Here is a 23,787-nt window from a genome sequence, read left to right on the forward strand (position 1 = left end):
TTTCAAAAGAAATACAGATTTTAAAGCAAGTTAAAGGGTCAAACTCTGGATATTAAGAATTATGAGGCCAGGTGTGGTGGCGTACAGCTTTAATCCCAGCACTTGAGAGTCAGAGGCAGGCAGATCTCTGTCAGTTACGACCAGCCAGGGCTACAGAAGTTCCAGAACAGCCAGGGCTACATAGAGAGAGAGAGAAAAAGAAAATCCCAGGGAGTTGGGCATGATGGCACACAACAGGCAGAGTGGGGAGATCAGGAGTTCAAGGCCAGTCTGGGTTAAAAAACACAAACAAGTCTGGCAATGGCCGTGAACACCTTTAATCTCAGTACTCGGGAGGCAGAGGCAGGCAGACCTCTGGCAGACCAGCCTGGTCTACAGAGCCTGTTCTAGAGTTCCTGATCTAGAGTTCCAGTACAGCCAAGGCTACACAGAGAAACTCTGTCTTGAAAAACCAAGAAAAGAAAGATGAGGACAATAATAACTATACCAAGTTGTTTTTGCTTATTTTCCTCAAGATTGCATAATAATAAACATATGCAAATTATAATAAAACTAGTATCTAATTATTATAGTATATGCTGAACATGTATGAAGTCTTGGGAACAGTGCCTGGTCCCAATACATATACATACATACATATATATAACAAATACCAATTGATAAGAAAGCAGGGTATCTATGCCATTGGTGGCATTTTTTTTTCTCTGTGGTACAAAATAATGCTTCAACTGATGGCATCTTAGATTTAATGAAGTACATATATTGTTCTACTTAAACCTCTCTATATTAGCAATAACAAATATTCTGAGCCAGATTTTCATATATTTTCCATTTTTTCTTTGAAAAATTGGGGGGAAAAATCCAAGCAGGCTTTTTAAAGGTTAATTTTATTTTTACTTTGATATTATACCCACATCCTTGTTCCTTTTAAAACTGATTTGTATTTGTATGTGTGCACGCACATGTACCTGTGCATGTACCAGTGGTCAAGGCTGAGTATCTCTTCACCTCATTTTCTGAGACCAGAGTTCTCAGAATTCAGGTGTTCATCCTTGCAGGGCCAGCACTGAACCCACCGAGCCATATCCCCAGCCCCCAGGAGCTCTGCTTTATAAAGCATTTGGGGAACAAAGAGTTCCTGAGTTTTGTATATTATGAATGCTATGTTCTTTTGGATGGAGCTGGGAACACAAGTTTTAATGGAAGCGTGATCAGGCCAGTCCTCCTGAGGCTCAGCGTATGACGTGGTTCCACAGTCAAGGACAGTGAGCCAAGGGCACCTCCTGAGAACTCAGAAGGGGAAGCAAAGCAAGCGGCTGGCTCTCTTACTACTATTAAAGAATCAACGCTTCCACAGACTTTAGAAACCTGTTTATTTAAAAAATATATTTTAAAGGTTTAAAAAAAAAAGCACTCCAATCTTCAACCACTCATCATCGCTTACCACAGCAAAAAAACCACCAAGTCTCACTCACTCAACACCTGTATTCGAGTAAAAGAGAGACGGCGGTAAGTCACAGTATTTCACCAGTTACACTGAGAAACAGGGTCTCCAGTCTGTCCCATTGAACAGTGTTTCCAGTACTTTACAAACCAAATTAAATGCTTCCTACAATATGGAAACACTAAAATAAAGCACAAATGTACAGAGAAAATGTAGAACTTCTGAGATACAGAACAAACTTAAAACACAAATAACAACTACTGACTTTGGTGTTTTTTTTTTTAATTTTTAAAAAATTTAAATACAAAATTTTTGTAAATTTCTAAGTATGTGTATGTGTTTATGAGTAGCATTGCCCGATACAGCCAGAAAATGGCATCAGACGCCCTGGAGCTGGCGTTACGGGGGTTGTAAGTCACCCGGTATGGATGCTGAGACCCAAACTTGGGTCTTCTGCAAGAGCGTCAGGCTCTCTCACCACGAGTCACCTCTTCAGCGACACCCCAACTGTTTTTAAAGGCAGGACCTGACTATGCTGCCCAAGCAGTCTTGATCTTATGGTCTAAATCCGTAAGTAGCTGGGACCAAGACCACAGCACCTGGCTCCACATTTTTTAGTAGAAATATGGGGAGAAGGAAGAAAGCCAACCCTGTTGTGTGGCACCTTCACCTGCAGCAGCATGCCCGTCAGGCCACCAAACGCCCAGAGAAGCTGGAGGGTGACTGGCTTCGTGCCTGTGGCTGTCATTCATCACTCAAATCCAATGTCTTCAAGGAGGCCAGAGGATGGAGAAGATAGCTCGAATTCTGTGAGTAACCCCTGGAAGATGTCAAGTTCCAAGCGCTGGTCAGACGGTCTGGAGCTTTGTAACAATCAGCACTCGCACTGTCTGGTCAAAGGAGCTACAGATGCAGAGCCCCCGTTTGTCAGGACTCCAGTCCAAACTCGAGACGGGCTGAGTAGACAAGGTCACATTCTGCAGAAGGCTGACGGAACCCGCGACTCCCATCTCTACTCCCTCGGAATCTTTCTTAGACCGATGAATAGGGTATTCACTAAAAACAAGATCAACATGGTAAGAGAGCAATCCTGCATTTACAGTTTTATTTTCCTATATAAGTGTCAATAACTTTTTATTTCTCAGCTGATTACTGAACCAGTATTTATGACTTTCCAATACTGACCTATGTGAGTAAAGACACTGCCTCAACCTCAGCCCTCGGCCAACACATCCAGGGCAGTGAGTACTTTTCCTACAAACTTCTACACAGCACCTCTGCCCAGCAGCTGCCTGTGCTTCCTTTTTGATATGAACACTGTAGGGTGGCCTGACGTGTTGCTCTCTGGAATCTTTTATTGTAATTCTTTCCTAAATCTGGATTGCCAGACAGGATGGGCAGTGTGTGTGTGTGCAAGGGAAAAAGCTGTAAGAAGCATTTACAAAAGCTCATTTAACACTTTCACAAAAAGGATTGGCACCACACCCCAACCCCAGAGTCCACCATTCAGACCTAGCCTGAGACCTTCTCTGTACTATTACTGTGGGGATGCCACTGGAGAGAGTTAAAAACCACTGCATTCACAAAGAGAACTCGACACTGAGAACATGGGCTTTTTTTTTCTCCCAGAAAGAAATATAAACTTTTAAGCTAAGACGAGGGAAAGGCTAACAACTAAATAATACCTGACAGATCTGAAAGGTGGAGGGGGGAAAGTAAACTTCTCTATAGATGTGTTATAGAGCAGTGGTTCTCAACCTTGCTAATGCTGTGACCCTTTAATACAGTTCCTCATGTTGTGATGACCCCTCATTATGGAGTCCATGCTGGCCTGAAACTTATAGCAATCTTGGCCCTGTCTCCTGAGTGCAGGGATTACAGGTGTAAACACACTACCTACAATTCCATTTTTATGAGGGGGATACCCAACTTTTTCTATGTTGCTTTCATACAGACATAAGTATGACAAATATATTTATTATGTTAGGTAAGGATGACTTTTTATCAAATATAAAATAAATACATTACTAAAAGAAAATATTTAGAAAGTCAGTTACATAACAACACTGAAAGTGAAAATCATACCCTAATGAATTACAGCAAGTAATAAAGGAGAAAAGGAAAAGTTCATGGACTCCCACTTCACCCCACAAGTAACTGAAGAAGACTTACTACTTCCAGAGGTGCAGACTCCCGGCGCCTCCCGCTGTCAGGAAGAGCTCTCTGTTCTGAGGCAGGTGTCGAACTTGCCATATGGTGGATTTATGGGCCTGCTCAGACAAGACACATGTGATGGTTAAAGACTAAATGGCAGCCCTGGAGAGAAGACTCGAAAACAAAGAACTGTAGCCACCTTCACTCCAGCTGTTAGCAAAGAATGTTTTGTTGCTGCTTTAATTCAACAGCAGTTTTGCTGAGGAGCACAGTCCGGGTTGGCGGGTTGCGGGGGAGGGCGGGGTGCCCGTCAGGGCTTTTCTGACTAAACGTTTCTCTCAAACTATCAGGCACTATCCTGACAGGCCTGCCTGTGTAAGTGACCAGCCTTCTCTTCTGCAGCTTCTAACACCCTTTCCTTCGTCTGTTTTCAGTGTTTTAACTAAAGTATGTGATGTGAGTTTCTCTTCTCATCCTCCGCTCACTGTTCTCCAGGCTTTTTGGACTTGATTGGGGACCTCTTTTCTAGACTTGGAAAATTCCATGGTTTCAGTGAAAATGTACCAAATACTTTGGTACAGTAGTTTCTTTCTCCCTATTCTCTTAATTCCATGATCTGGTCTTTTCATCCTCATGTCATATATGTGTGTGTGTGTGTGTGTGTGTGTGTGTGTGTGTGTGTGTGTGTGTACACATATATACAGATACACATATATACACATACACATATACATACACATATATACAGATACACACATATAACACACACACACACACACACACACACACACACACAGAGTTAGTTTATCATTGACCTTTACTGAATGACCCAGACCTAATCCTCTGTTTTTCACCAGATCCATTGTGTGCTGAGGCTTTCCATTGAGTTTTTTCAATGTGGCTTATTGAGTGTTTTATTTCCAGTATCACTTCAGTTTGGTTTTTCTTCTGCAATTCTCTTTACTGAAATATCCCCACTTACGCACAATCCTAGACTTAAAAGACCCTACAGCCTCTACCAGAAAATTCCTAAACTTAAACACTTTCAGCAAAATAAAATCAACACACAAAATTCAGCAGCCTTTCAATTTCTAATAATGGTCTTGCAAAAAAGAACTTGGGGCAGGAGGAGAGAATCCTTAAAAAGCAAAGACCCTGGGCTGGAGAGATGGCTCAGTGGTTAAGAGCACTGACTGCTCTTCCAAAGGTCATGAGTTCAGTTCCCAGCAACCACATGGTAGCTCACACGCACCTGTAATGATATCTGGTGCCCTCTCCTGGCCTGCAGGGACACCTGTAGGCAGAATGCTGCATACATAATAAATCTTAAAAACAAAAAACAAAAAAAAAAGAATATTAAAAAAAAAAAAAAACCTAGGAATAAACATAACAAAGAAGGTGAATGACCTCTATGGTGAAAACTTAAGACTTTGAAGAGGACACTAATGGATGGAAGGATTTTCCACGCTCACAGACAGAACTGTTATTAGTAACAGCTACATTACCGAGGGCTGTACACATTCAAAACACTCCCATTAAACTGATACTGTTCTTCCCAGAACTACAAAAAACAATCCCAAATTCATTGTAAGCACAAAAGAGCTTGAATAGCCAAAGCAATAAGAGTATGGCTGGGCATGGTGGTGCACTCCTTTAGTCCCAAAAACTGGGAGGCACAGGTGAAGGCAGGAGGATCTTTGTGAGTTCGAGGCCAGCCTAATCTACACAGCAAGCTCCAAGACAGTCGGGACTACATAGAGATACCTGTCTTAAAAAACAAACAAACCTAGAATGATGCTAGGTATTGTAGGTGCAAACTAAGCCATTCTATACCCGAGGTGCCAGGACCTGTACAATACTAGAAGAAAATCAGACACATAGATCAATGAAATGCAATGGTGGTAACAATGATGTCAAAAGTACACACACATGAAAACACACACAAAAATAGAACAGCCTCTTCAGCAAACAGAGATAGGAAAAACATGATACAAACATGTATAAGATTAATTTAGACTCCTACCTCTCATCCTGGCCAAAATCAGTTTAAAATGAGGCAAAGACCTTAACATAAGAACAAAAACTATGAAACTGCTGGAAGAAATATAAGCCAAACAACCAAAGATATGGGCATAAGCAAGTCCTCTCTGAAAAGGACTCCAATAGCATACACCATTTCCTCAGGAGCTGACCATGGGATCACTTGCTGTCAAAAAGCCTCCGGACAGCAACGAGACCACCGCAGAGTGAAGAGAGAGCTTACAGAACAGGAATTCATATTTGCCAACTATGTATCAGGTAGAGGGTCAGTACCCAGAATCCACAGAGTTGTAAAACATCAAGTCATAAAGGGAAAAGCCACACTGGGCAGATCCAATGGGCAATGTTTTCTTTTTCTTTCTTTAATTTTTCTTTTTTTTTTTTTTTTCCAAGATAGGATTTCTTTGTGTAGCTTTGCGCCTTTCCTGGAACTCACTTTGGAGACCAGGCTGGCCTCGAACTCACAGAGATCTGCCTGCCTCTGCCTTCCGAGTGCTGGGATTAAAGATGTGTGCCACCACCGCCCGGCTGGGCAATGTTTTCAAAAGGAGAAATGCAAATGGAAACAGAGCCTTGAACTGTGTTTAGCAACTACAAATTATTAACTGTTTTGAGTTTTATTTTACCCCACAGAGATTATCATCAAGAAACAAACAACCATTTTCTGATTGGATTGAAGACCTGCTTCACCAGATGAGACCCATATTTGGCACCACTAATGGGACCCAAAACCTGTGGCTAGGTCACAGGCCCTAGGTGAGAACCTACTACTATCACTCTGCTAACAGGACACACATAACTCATTGCTGTACCCATGGAGCTCAACTCTCATTAGAGAAGCTTCCTCAGAGCAACTGGCAACTGTGGAGTGTTCCATGCTCTCTCTTCAAAGCTCAGGAGGAGGCAGAAAGTCTGTAGCAGCCAGAAATGGTAGACAGCTTCAAAGAAACAGTACTTCCTGGACACAGCAGGGCAGATGCACATACAAACTCACATCATCTACGACAGCATGCACACACCTGCACAAGCTCAAGCCAGACAAAATCCCAGCATGGTTAGGGACAGGTGGGCAGAAGTCGACCCTACCTGAGGAGCTATTGGCATCAACTGCTGCTAGACAAGGGATAGTTAGTTTTCTTTAATGATGTGACCTCTAGTAAGGTGACCACACTTCAGGGTAGGTCCCACACTCCAGAGTGGTTGGGCCACACAAGCTGAACTCAATGGATGTTTAGAGGTGAGTGGGGAAAAGAAAACAAGAACATAGGTGGGTGGATAGGGAGATGGAAGATGTAGGAGTTGGGGGAGGGGAAGTGAATATGATCAAAAAACATTGTATGGAATTTTCAGTTAATAAAAATTATTAATTATTAAAAAAAAGAATAGAAACAAATGATGGAAAGGATATAAAGAAGAAACCCTTACTGCTGGTGGGAGTGGTACAGCCAATAAAGAAGTGAACATAAGATCTCTTAAAAACACTGAAGCAGAATTACTGTGTAACTTAGCTATACCATTCCTGAATACAGACCCAGAGGACTCTAGGTCAATATATTACAGAGAGAACTGCACATCCACTTTTATTGCTAAACTGCTCACACAGCTGAGGAATAGAACCTGTCTAGACATCTATCAGCAGATGAACAGGTAAAGAAAATGAGGTCCATACAATTTCCTCATTAAATAGACAAATACAGGATGTTTTTTCTCAAATCCAAAATCTAGGATTAAACTGCTATGTGTCTATGTCTGTGTAGATGATGAGAGCTGACAGTGTAGTGTGAGGGGAAGGAAGGGTTGTATGAATGGGAAGAGGGGAAAAGTAGAGTAATGGAATACACAGGACATGAATGCAGAAGAGGGAGAATTTGGCAGGAAAAAGGGAACCAGAAAGAGGTAAGCAGGGGCATGCAGGAGACACTAGGGGAGTAGGCTGAATAACACCAGTGTGTATGGACACATGTTTCAATATGCTGTATCTATTTTGTAACTAATACCTTTCATATCTGGATGGCTTTTGATTTTTGTCATTTAAATGTGTTAATATATCCCCTTTATTAAAAATAAAAAGCAAAATGTATTTCCTTAGGAAAATACAGGTAGACAAGTATAAAAGGCTAACAGTTTATCAGTACCACACTCACATCAGCAAATCACTCCAGCATGCTGGTTCACCTTGGGGGTCATGAGGAGTGAGCACTGAGCAAGAGGAGAGATCCGGGGAAGTAGGTGGATACAGGAGAGGGCAACACTGCTTTGTAGAAGCAGTGAAGCTGCTATCTGAGCTAAGCTATTTCACAGTTCACATATCAGTGACTACTAATCTTGAGATTTAATTTTCAATTATGTGTACGTGTGTGGGGGTGAGGGTGGGGAGTCTGTGCATGAGTGCAGTGCCTGAGGCCGTCAGCAGGTGGCATCAGATCCCCTAGACCTGGAGTTACAGGGGGTTGTAAGGAGCCTGGCATCGATGTTGGGAATTTGACTCAAGTCTTTTAGAAGAGCAGCAACCATTCTCAACTGCTGAGCTATCTTGCCAGTCTCAAATGATACCTCCACTATTTCATAAGATGACACAAGAGCACAAAGGAGGAAGTTCTGTGAAGTCTCACAGCATCCACAGTGGGGGAGGAATCCCACAGCATCCACAGTGGGGAAGGAATCCCACAGCATCCACAGTGGGGGAGGAGTCCCACAACATCCACAGTGGGGGAGGAGTCCCACAGCATCCACAGTGGGGGAAGGAATCCCACAGCATCCACAGTGGGGGAGGAATCCCACAGCATCCACAGTGGGGGAGGAATCCCACAACATCCACAGTGGGGGAAGGAATCCCACAGCATCCACAGTGGGGGAGGAGTCCCACAACATCCACAGTGGGGGAAGGAATCCCACAGCATCCACAGTGGGGAGGAATCCCACAACATCCACAGTGGGGGAGAGTCCCACAGCATCCACAGTGGGGAGGAGTCCACAACATCCACAGTGGGGGAAGGAATCCCACAGCATCCACAGTGGGGGAGGAGTCCCACAGCATCCACAGTGGGGGAGGAGTCCCACAGCATCCACAGTGGGGGGAAAGAATAGGAAGAAACTTCTAATTTCCTGAGCAAACTGCACATTTGAGTCTTCTGGAAACAGCCACCCTGTGGCTGCTTTCCTCCCTATGTTTACGGAGAGAGGGCCACAGTCCTCACCTGTCTCCTACAAGTGTCAGGATGTTAACACGGATTATGTAGCTGCTTTATTCTAGATATCTTCTCTCTTTTGTGAACAGTATTTTCCCTTTGTTTTTCTTCCTTATCTATTTTTCTAATGTTGTAAATCAAAAGCCTTTCCCACTAAGCTCTCTCAAGTAGAAGCTAAAGTATAATCGAACAGAACATTCTTGAATTTCTATTATGTCCTAACCACAGTAACGAGTGTTTTAAGATAAGTTCACTTAATACAGCAAATGAGAATATAGAATAAAATGGGATGAATGACAGTGAAAATGTTACTTCTGGAAAGTACATTATTAGTTATTAATAAATGTACATTTATTAGAAAATACCAGGCTGGGAATTCCTGATCAAATTCTTGGCATCAGCAAGGTTTCTTTAACTACAAAATAAGATTTCTAACTAAGCAAGAAAGTTATTATAATCAAGAAGTATAAAGCTGGCAACCTTTGCAAAAGTAACCTGCACAAAGCACCTGAGACCCCACAAGCACATGACAGACAGAGGACGCCGAGCCGCTCACTCTCCACAGAGAGTTTCTCACTCACCTTTTCTGTAACAGAAGCAAAGCCTTTGGTGGGATGCTGCGTCCTCATGTCAAAGACGTGGAACTTGCCTTCCAGAGATGTAGCTACTAACTTATTCATACTGATGTCCTTCCTGTCAAACTCCAAGCTACACACCTGAAAGCGGAGAACGCATCTGTTATTGATAGGTTCTTACTTTCTGTACTTTTTAAAAACTGTGTATGGGTGTTTTGCCTGCTTTCATATATCACATCAAGTATATGCTTGGTACCCAGGGAGGCCAGAAGAGAGGGTCAGAATCCCTGGAACTGGAGCTACAGGCAGTTCTGAGCCATCACGCGTGTGCTGGGAATCAAACCCTAGTCCTCTGGAAGAGCATTCAGTGCTCTTTACCACTGAGCCATTTCTCCAGATCTTGTTGGCTTCTTGAAGTTATTTATCTGAATGGCTCAAAATGACAAGACCATGTGCTTGAATAGTCATTAAACATTCTGAATCAATATAGCAACATATGTTTTCTGTTCATTTGATCAACAAAACCATCTTGGGTTCCCATGCTCATTAGAAGGTCACAATGTGATTTTTTTTTTTTTTTTTTTGGTTTTTCGAGACAGGGTTTCTCTGTGTAGCTTTGCACCTTTCCTGGAACTCACTTGGTAGCCCAGGCTGGCCTCGAACTCACAGAGATCCACCTGCCTCTGCCTCCTGAGTGCTGGGATTAAAGGCATGTGCCACCACCGCCCGGCAATGTGATGTTGTGATGTTTTTTATTATTTAGCACAGGAAGGTAAGTCAAGGCTACCTTCAGAAATCAGAAAGGAACTAAATTCTTTAACAAATGTGTACAGCTTGAAAACCAAAGTCCAAAGGCACTTGGTGAAACTTTGCCTACTCCAGCAAGAGAAAGACCACATATTTGCTCATTTTGATATCAAATGTATGGTCCCCATGGTCCTCAGATGGGCTGTAGGCTCCACTGATGCCACGGACACTAACAAAGCATATCTGAATATGTGATCGCTTTCTTAAAAAAGGATGCACGGCCGCCATTAGATTCAAGATGGTTTGGCCCAAAAGTTTAACTTCTGGTAGAAGACTGAGAGACATGAGTTAAGAGAAAGGACCTGAGAACTTTGTAGTGGCTAGAGGTAGACAGTAGATACAAACATCTCAGAGAGGCTGGACAGCACAGAAAGGCCCATTACCCCATTTTTAATGTTCGTCTCCCACCGCAGTGACATGTTTCTGAGATCAAACAGCTTGATGTCCCCATTGTCATAGCCAGCACAGACAACACGTTCCTCTTGATTATAAGCATTGCCTGGAAATCAAGACACATTGCAGGTCTTCATAAATCCACGGTGCAGCCTGCTAAGAAAAACTGTTACGCATATAACTTGGGACAGATATAAATTTAAAAAATTATACTGGGGAGAATTCCATTCATCAATCCTGACAGCTGATGAGGAACATTAATTTTTTAAAAATGCTTACTTGAAATTCTCTGGCAAAAGTCTACTTGGAAGTGTTTAGAGGATTCTAAATAGAAAAGGAATGCTCTCTCAGGCTGGAAATACCACTCAGGGCTTGTCTAGCAAATGCAAAGCCCTATGATCCATTACATATCCATAAAGACAGACCAACTACAGTTCAGATAGTAGGGCCTGGGAAGACACATATACTTATTCTTCTTCATTCCTTGGTAATAATGATATATGAATGCAAATACTGTTTTAAAATTATCTTGCAGAATATTTTTCTGGTTATTTTATCTTTGCAGAAAACTTTGTAATGAATTGGAGTGCATTTTTAGTGGTGTAGATGACCATACCTAGAGTTTAGAATGTGAAGTTAATTTCAGCATGCTTTGTTGCAGGATGGTTTTCCTGCATAGCTCTTGCTGAATAAAAAATGTGAGGGAAGAGGAAGGTCCTATCAGTGTATGAGGCAATCTGGACAATGACCCCAGTGTCTTTATTCTCAACTACCTCTAGCTTCCTATTTATAAACTCCAGGGCTGCATTTCCACTGTGAGCTATTGATGGTACCAGCATCTTGCTCTTGCTATGTCCCAAACTGGTCTCACGGTCTTCCTTTACCACTGTGACACTGCTTGTAGAACTTTTCAATGAGCAACATCTTTCCCTCCATGATCAATCCCAAAATGTAGTCATCTTGGACAGAATCCTTTTCCTTGCTTCCCATTTTATGGACACAGACTTGCAAATACTATTTATTCGGTATCTATCATATGAATCATTTTCATTGCTCCATACCCTCTTCACTGGAGTCCTGCCTAGAACTTCTGAACTCATCTCCACGATGCCTTTCACCACCCTCTACTATCACCAGTGACATCTGAAAGCTCAGACCAGAGACCAGGTCTCACTATGCAAAGACCTTTCAAGGCCGACCACTACCTCCAGTCCACCCAAACAACAGTGGCTATGGTGGCTATGGCAACTGTGGCTAGCACCACCTCTGTGGTCACTTTCCCCACCATACCATTCTAGGGCACCTTATAATTATTCCCTGTGTTGAAATTTCTCTCCCAATTTTAGTGATGGAAATCCTATGAATCCTTGGTCTGAGCTCAAAATGATCTTCCTCCCTCTGTATCTCTCCCTCTGCATGGACAGATGCCTCTTGTGATGTTTCATTACTTCTGTTTTATCTGTAAGTAAAGTGGATGCCAGCCCTTCTTCACGAAACCATATGCTTGAGGGGTCAAATATGACTCAGTTTCACTACTGCATGTCCACAGTAGTTACTAAAAAAACAAAACAAAACTCAAGCCAGGCATGGCGGTGTTCATCTGTAGTCCCAGCTATTCAAGACTGAATCAGGAGGATTACTTGAGTCCACAAGTTTGAGGCCAGCCTGAGCAACATGGTGAGATCTTGTTTCAAAACAACAAAACAAAAAACTCACAAAAGCCAGGTGTGGTGGCACACGCCTTAATCCCAGCACTTGAAAGGCAGAGGCAGGAAGATCTCTGCCATTTTGAGGCCAGCCTGATCAAAAAGAAAACAGAGGTTTAAAACTGAATATGGAGCTGCAGTCAGCAGCAGTTCATGCTGGTAACTGCAGCTGGCCTGGGCTCTGACCCACATCTTTTACAGTCAGAGACAAGCACCAGCATTGACAGGATCAATATGCAGTGTAAGTGTACTAATAAAGGTCATGGTCATCAGATTTGTAAGAAATAATTATGTAATGGCACAACTATTTTCTAGAAAATAAATGTACTATGTAAAACGTAACGTAGGATTTTTTAGGTTATCATTTGCATTTGAGGCTTCCCTTAGCCTTATTAATAGCATTTGATACCAAATTAGGTCAATATTATTAAACAAAAACCTATCATAATAATAATAATAAATATTTTCAACACTTAATAATCTATGCACATTCTACGACAGTGGTTCTCAACCTTCCTAATGCTGCAACCCTTTCATATTCTTCCTCATGCTATGGTAAACCCTCAACCACAAAATTATTTTCATTGCTACTTCCTAACTGTAATTTTGTTACTGTTATGAATCATAATGTAAATCTCCATGTTTTCTGATGGTCTTAGGTGACCCCTGTGAAAGGGTTGTGACCCACAGGTTGAGAAGCGCTGTTCTAAGCACTTTAGTGGCATTAGCACATTGGCTCCTCAACACCGCTAAGCAAATTCTATTAGCACTACTGTGTCAACACAATAACCAGAAGTGGTGAAGTCTGTTGACTTTCTCGAAGCCACACAATCAATAGAACAGTAACGATGTAAACCCTAGCCTGCGGCTGACTGACTACTATGATATTTGCCTGGATGACCTCTCAGAATAATCTACAGAACAGACTATTGGGAATTTCCTAAAACACAAACTTCAAACGCAATTATTTCTTCAGTAACCTACCAAATGCCACAGTCCAACAGTCTCTCTTGTTTTCTCCTTGTGCAGGTTCCATGTTAGCAACAGGATCATCCTTTTGTCTTGGGTCCCACACCTTTACAGTTCCTGTGATGAATACAAGGGTGTTGGCAAAATTCAACAGTGACTGATCACATTTCCTTTTTGCATTCTTTGTACCAATGGGACATGTGCCAATACTGTAGATGTTAGAACATACATCTGTAAACTATTCATGTTTTTCTGGCTTCAAATTGGTTAAGCTGTACTTGATACCAGACATAACCCATATGCTAGTATTAAAAATGATTCCTAAATTAACAGCTACATAGAGAAAACCCAACAAGTATTCCTAGGTTATCTGTAAGTTATGATTGACAAGGCAAAGACAAGGGTACAATTCAAACATGCTGTACTTTCTTGTTTAACTACGTTTTCCTAACTACACAGATAACCACTGGCACTTTTCGTATACAGAGGAGTAAGCACTGTTACTACATTCTACATTTTAGAAGCCATTCAACGGCTTGGGGAGGCAGTTCACAGCACAGGGACCAGCATGCATGGCTCTCAGCTTCACTTGTTGGCACGAGAAGAAAGAACACCACCCATTTCACATATAATGAAGCTTAACTTTCTATCACAAAAGAGTGAGGAGAGCTATTAAATAAAATGAGCCTAAATTAAATTTTAACCCTCTTATATCAATTGATATTATAGGATTACTAACTACTGTCACTGCCTATATATAATGAAGATAAATGCATGAAATGAGATGGCTAAAAGTCATACATCTGAGCAAGAACAGGAAAGGGCAAAAAGTCCCTGAAAGAGACAAGAAACTTAAGACTTATCTCCAGGGATAGAGCTGGTCATTAAAAAGGCTGCAATCCTTTGTGGACTCCCACAAATCGGACAGAGATCACCACTCAGATACAGGGTTTACACAAACCGTTAAGATCTATAGTAAGTTTTCCACACTTGAATTAGTGAAGGACATAAAGATGATTCATAACACAAAATTAATTAGTAGGCAAGCATAGACACTAACACAAGTGGAGATGGCGTACAATTTCTAACCTACAAACTTACAGGAAAGAAACATCTGTGTCAGCCAGTGTAGTCCTTGTCTACCATAGCTGGCCAGGTAAACTGGTGAGATGGGCTATTTAGAAATTCACTTTATAAATCACAAAGTATTTATCACCAAGGAGTTACATATGTAACAATATCACTTCTTCATAATTTCACGCCACTCTCCTAAGAATACCCAGAAAACCTAAAGAAACTGCGTGGCTATCTCAGAAGCAGCACAATGGCCGTAGCAGCATAATGAACTGCTCGCCATCTTTCCTTCTGTGTTCCACACTGCTTCCTGAAAAAGAATTTCTAACACACCACTGCCCTTGAGTAACTACCGGAAAATTTTATCTCAGCCAGGTGGCGGCAGCACATGACTTTAATCCCAGCACTTGGAGGCAGATCTCTGTGAGTTCCAGGCTAGCCTGGTCTACAGAGTGAGTTCCAGGATAGATAGAGCTACACACAGAGACACCCTGTCTCAAAAAACCAAAGGAAAAAAAAAGAAGGAAAAAGAAAATACATCTCATTTTTATTTTAAAATAATTCTTTTAAAGAAACTACTATTATCTCCATGTGGAGCAACAAAACCTGGGACCCCACAGCGGTCATTCAGACCTGGTCTGTTGGTCACTAGAGCTGAAAGCCAAGCTGGTGCCTGTGGAGCTTCCACAGTGCTCAAGGAACAGATCACAGGACATGTTTTCAACCTGACATTTTCCTAGTAGTAACTGTTCTCTTAAAGAGAGAATGAAAAGCTGCCACCCATCACATCATTGGCTGCTTCAGAAACCTGTAGAGACACTGTAAGTCTTTCAAAGTCAGCTCATTATTAGCTGTTGAACTAACTTAACCCTAAATATTCAGTGCTATGACTCTACTTGAAAATACACAAGTCAGAAACAAATGAAAGCTGTGCAATAAAACTTGTTTATTAAAATGCAGATGCTCAAAGGGCAGATGCAGAGTGAAGCCAACCAAAGAGGACTCCATATAGAGAGGGTATTCCACGGCACAGACGTTTCCATTAAACGTTTGTATAATATATAAAATACACTGACTTACCATCCCGGCTGCCGGTCACAATTTCAGGCGCTCCTTCCCCAATTCCAAGTCCACCTATACCATCTATAGTGTTTATAATTTCCTTGTGGCCTTTTACAGAATACACTGGCATCTCTGGAGCTTCCAAATTCCTAAGCAAAAAGCATAACTACTTATCACATGAGGCCTAAAAATCAATTCGAAATAAAACTTTAACCTAAGACAGAGACTCAGAAAATGCTAGAGGCAAACTAAGTAAGACACTGGGTGATACAAGCAAAGGCAAGGATTCTCTGAAAAGGACTTCAACAGCACAGAAATAAACTCAGGAAACGACTCATCAAGACACGAATGGATAAAGTTATACACAATGAAATTTTATTCAGCCATGAAGAAAAATGAAATCATGACATTTGTAAGACAATGGACAAAACTGGAAGCCATTATGTTAAGCAAAATAAGCCAGAATCAGGAAAACAAATACCATGTTTCTTCTTATATGTGGAAAATAAATTTAAAATTATACACACATCCATGTGTGTAAATATGTGTATTTATGTATGTTTGTGTGCAGGTCATGAAACTGGAAAGGCTGGCCAGTAAGAAGGCTTGGCGGATAAAGGCACTTGCCACCAACCCTGACAACCTGCACTGATTTCCAGATCACTCAAGTGTAAGAGAAAACAGACACCCAGAAGCTGACTTCTGCTTTCCACTTGCGTGTGTACACACACAGACACACACAGACACTGACTAAAACGTGAAAAAAAATCTAAACAATAAAGCAAAACCCGAAAGGGGATCAGAAGGGAGGCAGTGGGCAATGATATATACACAGTAAGAATGTATCTAGCTGGGTGTGCTGGGAACATCTTTGATGCCAGCACTCAGGAGCAGAGAGGCAAACAGATCTGTTAGTTAGAGGCCAGCCTGGTCTACATTGTAAGCTCCAGGCAGCCAGGGCTATAGAGAGACCCTGTCTCCAAAAAACAAACAAACAAAAAGGAATGGCTGTGTGTCTGGAGGGAAGAGACAATCCCCCCCCCCCCCCGCCCCCGTCAGGCAGTGGGGATACAGGGGCAGGCAGCAAGAGAGGGAAATAACTAAGAACAAAGCAGACTGACACACAAAATGAAAATGTAGTCATGAATCACCACTCTGCCGGGCAGGGTGGTGCACACGCCTTTAATCCCAGCACTCGGGAGGCAGAGCCAGGAGGGTCTCTGTGAGTTCAAGGACAGCCTGGTCTAGAGTTCCAGGACATCCAGAGCTACACAGAGAAACCCTGTCTCAAAAAACAAACAAACCAGTTTGAGGCCAGCCTCGTCTACTAAATGAGTTCCTGCACAGCCAGGAATGTTACACAGAGAAACCCTGTCTTGAAAAAAACAAAACAAAAACCAAAAAGAAAAAAAAAGAGCTAATAAATAAATAAATAAATTACTGCTATATACTTTAAGTGTTGAGAAAAAGATTCAATTGCTAAAAAGCAATTAAAGAGAAGTATGAATTCATTCAACTTTAAATATTAAAAAGTAATTCTAAGTAATGTATTATAATAATAAAGGCAATAGACACAATTGTGATTTTGTTCATTCAAAGCAGGCTTTTATTGAGTTGTTCAAGAGACACTTTCCTAAAAAGTTGTCTAGGTCTTAAAGCACTAAATACTAACAAAAACTTTAACTGGAAGTTCTACACGAGAAAAATTAAAATGAATGTATTGCTCCATAATGTCAAACCTCTTGCTAAAATGGCATTAATTACTAAGTCTGTGAGTTGGTAAGAACTGGTAACACTGTCAAGTTCTAGAGCTCAGTATCTTTTTAAACCTTTGACCTTTAACTTTTGAGGGGCCCTCCTCCTTGCTTTCACATTCATGGCCTGTTTGTTCATTGTTATTACATACATAAACATACACACATACACATCCTTAAATGTAATATGAAGAGCTTAGGACTTTAAGTGGACTGTAAATATGACACAGAAGTATATTTATTACAACAGTCCTCATGATTTTAGTTACTTCTGGAAGAAATTAAAATATTTGAAAGAAGCATTTTAAAATCAGAATTCAGAAGAGCAATACACCTATCAAAGAGAAGGCTTATCCCAATGGTGTACTGCTTAATAATCTCACCATATATGAAGATTTCCATCAAAATCACCCGTAGCTAAGTATCTCTGCTGCAAGGACGCGGCACCAAATGTTCCACATTTAATGGGCTTAGCCTTTTCAATCTGGACAGAAAGGAGAGGATACTTTACTTAGGCAAGCAGTTATTTATAATCACAATGTCTACAGCTTTGCTGTAGGGGTTAAATACATTATATATAAAAGCAATTAGAACATTTTCTGATGGAAATTATTGTACTCTTTCTTTAGTCAATTTTGAATAATATAAAAAAGTATATCACTATCAAAAAGAAAGGTGGTTTTTGTTTTGAGACAGGATCTTACTGGGTAGCCTTGGTTGGCCTTGAACTCGGAGCTCCTAGGTCACTGTTCCCTAAGTGCCAAGATTGAAGGCATGCAATACCACATCTCGGTGTTTTTCTTTTAGATTGGGGGTGGAGTTTATTTTTATGTGGATGGGTGTTTTGTCTTTATGCAGTGCCCTCGAAAGCTGGAAGAGGGCACTGGATCCTTTGGAACTGGAGTTATAGGTGGTTGCCATGTGTGTGCTGGGAATTGAAACCCAGAACCTCTGGAAGGGCAGCCAGTGACCTTAACCTCTGAGCAGTCTTTCCAGCTGCATAGTCTGAGACACGGTCTCTCACTTTGTTGTCCCAGCCAGATGCAATCCAAACTGGTCTAAAATCCAGAAATCCCTGGATCAGCATGGGAATACAGGGGAAGGAGAGGGAAGGATTTTTTGGTTGTTGTTCTTATCTCACTGAGATAGCCAAATGCTGCCAGCTTGAGCCCCTGGTGTGGTAGCTCATTCCTGTAGCCCCAGCACTCCAGACAAGGAAGCAGAAGGGCAGTTGTGAGTTCAAGGTCAGTTAGGCTACACAGGGAATACTAGGCCAGGCTGGGCTACAGAGAAGGACCCTGCTTTAACCTTGCCCTCTCACAATCCTCTCTGCTGGTGTGCATGTAAAAAGGTTCAATATGTACTATGCAAAGCTCTCAGCAGAAATGCAAACACAACAGACATTAGTTCCTGAAGAATACAAGAACAAAAATGTCCGGAGCCTCTTACAGTCCTACCTGCAGAACCTAGTAGTGTTCAGTACTCTCTGAATGAGGGTTTAAGGAAGCCAGCACCAGAGCACTTTCCCAGGTCCTCCCTGTCGATTCTCTGGGTTTTCATGGGCTGTGTGTCTAAGATGGTGTGTGGTGTCAACTGCACACAATCACAGAAACAGTTTCCATATACTAAGGATATGATAACAAACATCATTCTACACGCTTTTTCCTGAAAAGACTATCATTTTTTCATAACATGTAAATTGCCACAAACTGTTAAATATATCACTGTGTGTAGTGTGTGTGTATAGTATATGTGTGTAGTGTGTTATAGTGTGTATATGTGTGTACAGTGTGAGTGTAGTGTGTAGTATTATAGTGTGTATATGTGTGTACAGCGTGTGTAGTGTATGTATAGTATGTGTGTACAGTGTGTGTAGTGTGTTATAGCGTGTGTAAAGTATGTGTGTACAGTGTGTGTGGTGTGTACAGGCATGCACATCCATGCAGAAGTCAGAAGGACTTCAGGCATCATGCTCTAACACTTTGCTTTGTTCCTGAGACAGGATCTCTCACTGAACCTGGAGCTAAGCTGGCTGACAGCACGCCCCAGGGATCCTGCCTGTCCTCCACAGAGCAAGAGTTACTTGTGTACAGATGTGCCCGGCTTTTTATGTGGCCGCTGCAGATTGAAACTCAGGTCCTTATGTTTGCACAAACACCACCTAAGCCATCCACACAGTCCTGGGATACCATTTTCAAAGTGAGAAGTGATATCTCTTATTTATAATCAAGAGCCAGGCAGATTTCGAGCTCTCTCTCCTAAGGAATGCTGCCTCCAGGCCAGCATGTGATTCCAACAAACATTTTATTACACAGCCTGAGTCAATAGAAGTGTCAAAAAAAAAAAAGTTCCAGGCCTGGAAAAGTGAACAATTTATTTCGCATTTTATTTTATTTTATTTGCAAGATAAGTATATAGTATCATGCTTCCCTTAGGGTTTCTGTTTTTGTATGAAAGAAACAGAAACTTAGGTATTACCAGTTTATTGTTCAAGACTCAAACCCAAAACCCTTTGCTCAGAGAGGCTGAGCTCTATTGTAGCTGGACTTTGGAAAGAGTCATGTTTCCCCTGCTCTCAGACATTCATAAAAATCAGTAACCGAGGGGATACCACAAACACACAGACTCATACAGCACACAAAAGAACTCTTTCAACACTGTTAAATATTTTTTCCTATGGAAAGATGAGTAGAATTCAGTGATAACTTTGACAGAATACTAATTGGTTAAAAATAATGATCTATTTCGTTAAAATTATTTCACACAAAAATCAGCATATGAAATTGGTAAATATATGGTAAACATATTGATAAATAATGCTAAATATTCAACATGACCATCAGTGATAGTGTACTTGGCCTAGTTTTTTATATTCTTTGCCAGAAGTTTATGTTAGCATGACTAAAGAAGCCCATGATCAATAATTGCCACAGAGCAAGCTATTTTTGTTCTGCCTGTGGGCGGGTCTACTGCAGCCTGTCAGTATTGCCTCCTCCACATCCTGGCACTACTTAATTAACATTAAAAGGTTTAGTCAGGCGAATGAACAAGCAGTGAATTCAGTAGCACAGGAGCTAAAACACCAAAACTTCACTACCCCAGTTTCACTTTTCAGGGCTGTCTTTGTCCATATGGTACCTTTGTGTACGTTAGGAAAGTTGACAGTCTCAGGCAGGGACGATAAAGTGACACTCGGCTAGACACTGTTATGTGGCCCACCAAACTGTTCAACTAGGGAAGGAGGCCCTGCCCTCCATTTACTCATTTAGTGCATGTGTACGGGTGCTTTGCCTGCATATGTCTGTGCAGTAGAAGCCTGACTGGTGCTGAAGGAAGCTGGAAGATGGCATCAGAGCCCCTAGAACTGCAGTTACACACAGCTGTGAGCTGCCACCTGGGTCATCTGGAAGAGAAGCCAGTGTGCTTAACCACCCAGCCACCTCTCCAGTCCCCTATCCTGTTTTTATTTATTTGTTTAATTTTTGTGAGTTTGTTTTTTGAGACAGGATCTCACTATGTAGCCCTGGCTATTCTGGAACTCACTACATAAACCAGGCTGGTCTCAAACTTAAAGAGATCCTCCTGCCTCTGCCTCCTGAGTGCTGGGATAAATCATGAGTGGCAAACTGCCCAGCCTTATGCCCTCCATTTGTACCCATTTCTTTAGCAATAAGGAAAAGCACAAGAGAGGAAATAGCCAACTTGCTCCTTTTACATGTATCCTGGGTGCACAGGCTTTGGAGCAAGTCTTGTAGTAATCCATCATAACAAAAGAAGTATGTCTCCTTCTACTGAGGTAAGTAATCTACCTGACCCAACAGTTCTTAACTCTGGTACTCACTACAATCAACCAGTAGAAGTTCACATTTTTAGGGGTGGGAACAAGGCATGGATATTTTAAAATCTGTACATAGCCATTATTAGCAACCAAACACACAAAGAGGACTTGGATGCAGGAGAGCCACCGCCATGTATTGAACCTGCATGCTTTTCTGCTGCACCCCAAACAAATACAATATTGAATTTGCTTCTAATGTTTCTCTTGCTCTTTATGAGGAAATGTTCAAATACCCGTGGTTCTGTTTCGGCACAGCAGCTCTACAGGAGTCTCAGTAATTCATGGAATGAAGAGGATCCAAGAACAGTTGTGACTCCTAGGGTTCAGATCATGTCTGATACTATACTCTCTTTTTTAGACCTACCTATATTTTCTAAACATTCTCTTATAAACACTTACTATTTTCATTTAGTAAGTAAATAAATGAAAATTTGCTAGAATTCTTCAGAAATTAGAAAAGAACACTATTTCACTTGGAGTAACTATTAGTGAAATGTATAAATGTATCATAATTCTTGGGAAAACAAAACACAAGTCTACAGATGCTTTCTGGTGGCATGTTGACTGGCATTTGCTCCTAACATTTCACTTTAAAGTTTCTGATATGCCAATGTTTCCCATGTCCACAGTCCTTAACCCACACACTGACTCGAGATCCCTACTTACGCCAGTACTTAAAACTCCCAAGTTCATTTATTCCCCATTCTTTTGATAAATGCACATTGACTGGCTGGTCCTTACAAATCACACTAGAAGACATGGTCCTTGCTGTCCAGCTTACAATCTGGAGACATAAGACAGTCTGTTTATTTCTGGCACAGAAGGTCAGTATTATAGGAGTGCAGATCAGGAAGGGCTCCCTCTCTCAGATAACCTGAACTGGCCACTGGAACAGCAACAGGTGACTGTGAGTCCAGTGATGAAGACAAGGCAAGGGAGAAAACCAAGCCGTGTTTTGATTCTCCAAGTTGAATGCCCGGGCTACAGAGTAGGAACTAACCCTGAAAACACGCTTTCAGCAAACTCAGGGAAGAGATGGTACTTCATACACCTTCTCATGCAAGTTTATTTACCCACTACCTGTTCTAAACTCATCTCCTTCAAGCCAACTCTTTGCAAACTCTTACCAACCCTCAACACCTCAACGAGACTGGTCATTTGTTTTCGTCAACCCAAATCGAAACATTTTTTTTAAAACTATAGCTAACTATAAAACTGTTAGTCACAGCTCAGCACCACAGCACATGGCCTGTAATCCCAGCCCACTCTGGGGGCTGGCATGAGGATGATGAATTTGATAACTGGATAACACAGAGAACACTCATCTCAAAAAGAAAGAAAGAAAATGAAATGTTAATTGTTTTCATTACTCTGTAATTGGCTCACTGGCAGCCTTTTACAAAACCTGTCAATCTGGTCTTGCATCCTCCTCCTAAAAGTCCTTGAGTGGGGTCCTGTTTTTCTTAAAGGAAAAAGAAGAACAAATCTGTTAAATGTCTTAGAGATCTTGCAAAGGTCCCTACTTATCCCTCTGGTATATGTATGATCCTTTTGTGATTGCTGTTCAGACAGGGTCTCAAACTGAGATTCCCCTGCTCCTGCCTTCTAAGTCCTGGGGTTAAAGGTGTGCACCACCACTTCCAGCGTGTTTTTGTTTTTTAAAAGATAATAAACCATCTCCCACCACTATCAAAGAGCTTCCCCACACGCTGTTTCTTCTGGAAACTTCATACCCACTCTGAATTTGCCCTACTTAGTTTCTGCTCACCCTAAATCTACTTTTACTCTCACATAACTGTGTATTAGAAAACTCATCTTGATTTATGTATTTATGTATTCTTGGTTTGGTGTTTAACTGACTATCTTCCCCAATAAACTCCATGAGATCTGTGACATTGTCATGGTCACGGCCGCCTAGGCATTCACCTGATACTTCTCGAAAGAAGAGGGTATTTAGCTGTCTCCAGAAACTTCGTTATAGGTATCCCGGTGCCTCCTTGGCTCTGTTTGCATGAAACGTGCACGTATTGCACATACGTACTAGCAGACTACAACAACTGCAAACAGCCTAAAAGGTCCTCGAACGTAAACATGAAACCTCAACTTCACTTCCCAGAAACCTTACAAAGGACTGCACCGAGGGCGGCGGGAGAAGGGGCTAGCAGTGAAAAGTACTGGTTTCCCAGTGAGATTTTTGGGATGGCAAAGTTTTTTAAGTCCCAAGTATTCTCAGTCTGTAATCTCCTTTCCGGTCCTGCTGGAGCAAGGCTGTGGCAAGGAGTAATGCAGACCCCAGAACACGCTCGCACGCCCAAACAGCAGTTCGAGCCTGCACCCACCTCCCGCAGCAGTTTCAGGTCCCCGCGCTGGATCTCGTACACCTGGATAACGCCGGTGCCCCGGGCGAAGTTGCCCATCGTCACGAACTTGGCACTGCAGGGCACCCATTTGCAGTCGAACACCGTGTAGTTGAGGCCTTTTTGAATGTGGACAATGATCTGAGGCTTCTCGAAGGTGGTCATGGTGCAGATGCAGGCAAAACACTAACCTAGAAACCAGGCTGCAAACATCGCAGAGGCAGTTTGCCCCTCCCTAGCCGCACTTACCCGGAACGCTCTAGCAAGTTGGGCTTGGGTGCCTCTGATAATGCCAGATGAGCTGCTGAGACCGCACCAGATGCTTCTCCACACACAGCACAAGCTGACTTACTGCCTCGACCACGATGTTGTCACATAGACACACTAGAGGCTGAGAAGGCTTCGGCTGCCAGCGCGTGGGGGTAC

The 23,787-nt window shown here is 41.9% G+C and overlaps 1 protein-coding gene across 1 annotated transcript; it reads right to left on the reverse strand.

Moving 5' to 3' along the window:
• Positions 1-1,356: 1,356 nt before the first annotated feature.
• Positions 1,357-23,626, reverse strand: Wdr92 (WD repeat domain 92). The gene is made up of 8 exons (XM_028887415.2): positions 23,344-23,626; positions 17,550-17,650; positions 15,431-15,561; positions 13,292-13,393; positions 10,592-10,707; positions 9,408-9,542; positions 3,617-3,714; positions 1,357-2,500 (listed from the first exon to the last, which is right to left on the reverse strand). The coding sequence occupies exons 1-8, from the start codon at positions 23,524-23,526 to the stop codon at positions 2,293-2,295; spliced, it is 1,074 nt and encodes a 357-aa protein (XP_028743248.1). The 5' UTR covers positions 23,527-23,626; the 3' UTR covers positions 1,357-2,292.
• Positions 23,627-23,787: the final 161 nt, after the last annotated feature.

The sequence above is a fragment of the Peromyscus leucopus genome, chromosome 10 (genome assembly GCF_004664715.2).
Source record: "Peromyscus leucopus breed LL Stock chromosome 10, UCI_PerLeu_2.1, whole genome shotgun sequence".
NCBI lineage: Eukaryota > Metazoa > Chordata > Mammalia > Rodentia > Cricetidae > Peromyscus > Peromyscus leucopus.

Coding starts and splice junctions, on each gene's coding strand:
- Wdr92 (XM_028887415.2), bottom strand. CDS start 23,526: ATGACCACCTTCGAGAAGCCTCAGATCATTGTCCACATTCAAAAAGGC. Junction 17,651..23,343: donor ACCTGAAACTGCTGCGGGAG/GTGGGTGCAGGC, acceptor CTTTCTGTCCAG/ATTGAAAAGGCTAAGCCCAT. Junction 9,543..10,591: donor AGACGAACATTAAAAATGGG/GTAATGGGCCTT, acceptor CTCCGCTTTCAG/GTGTGTAGCTTGGAGTTTGA.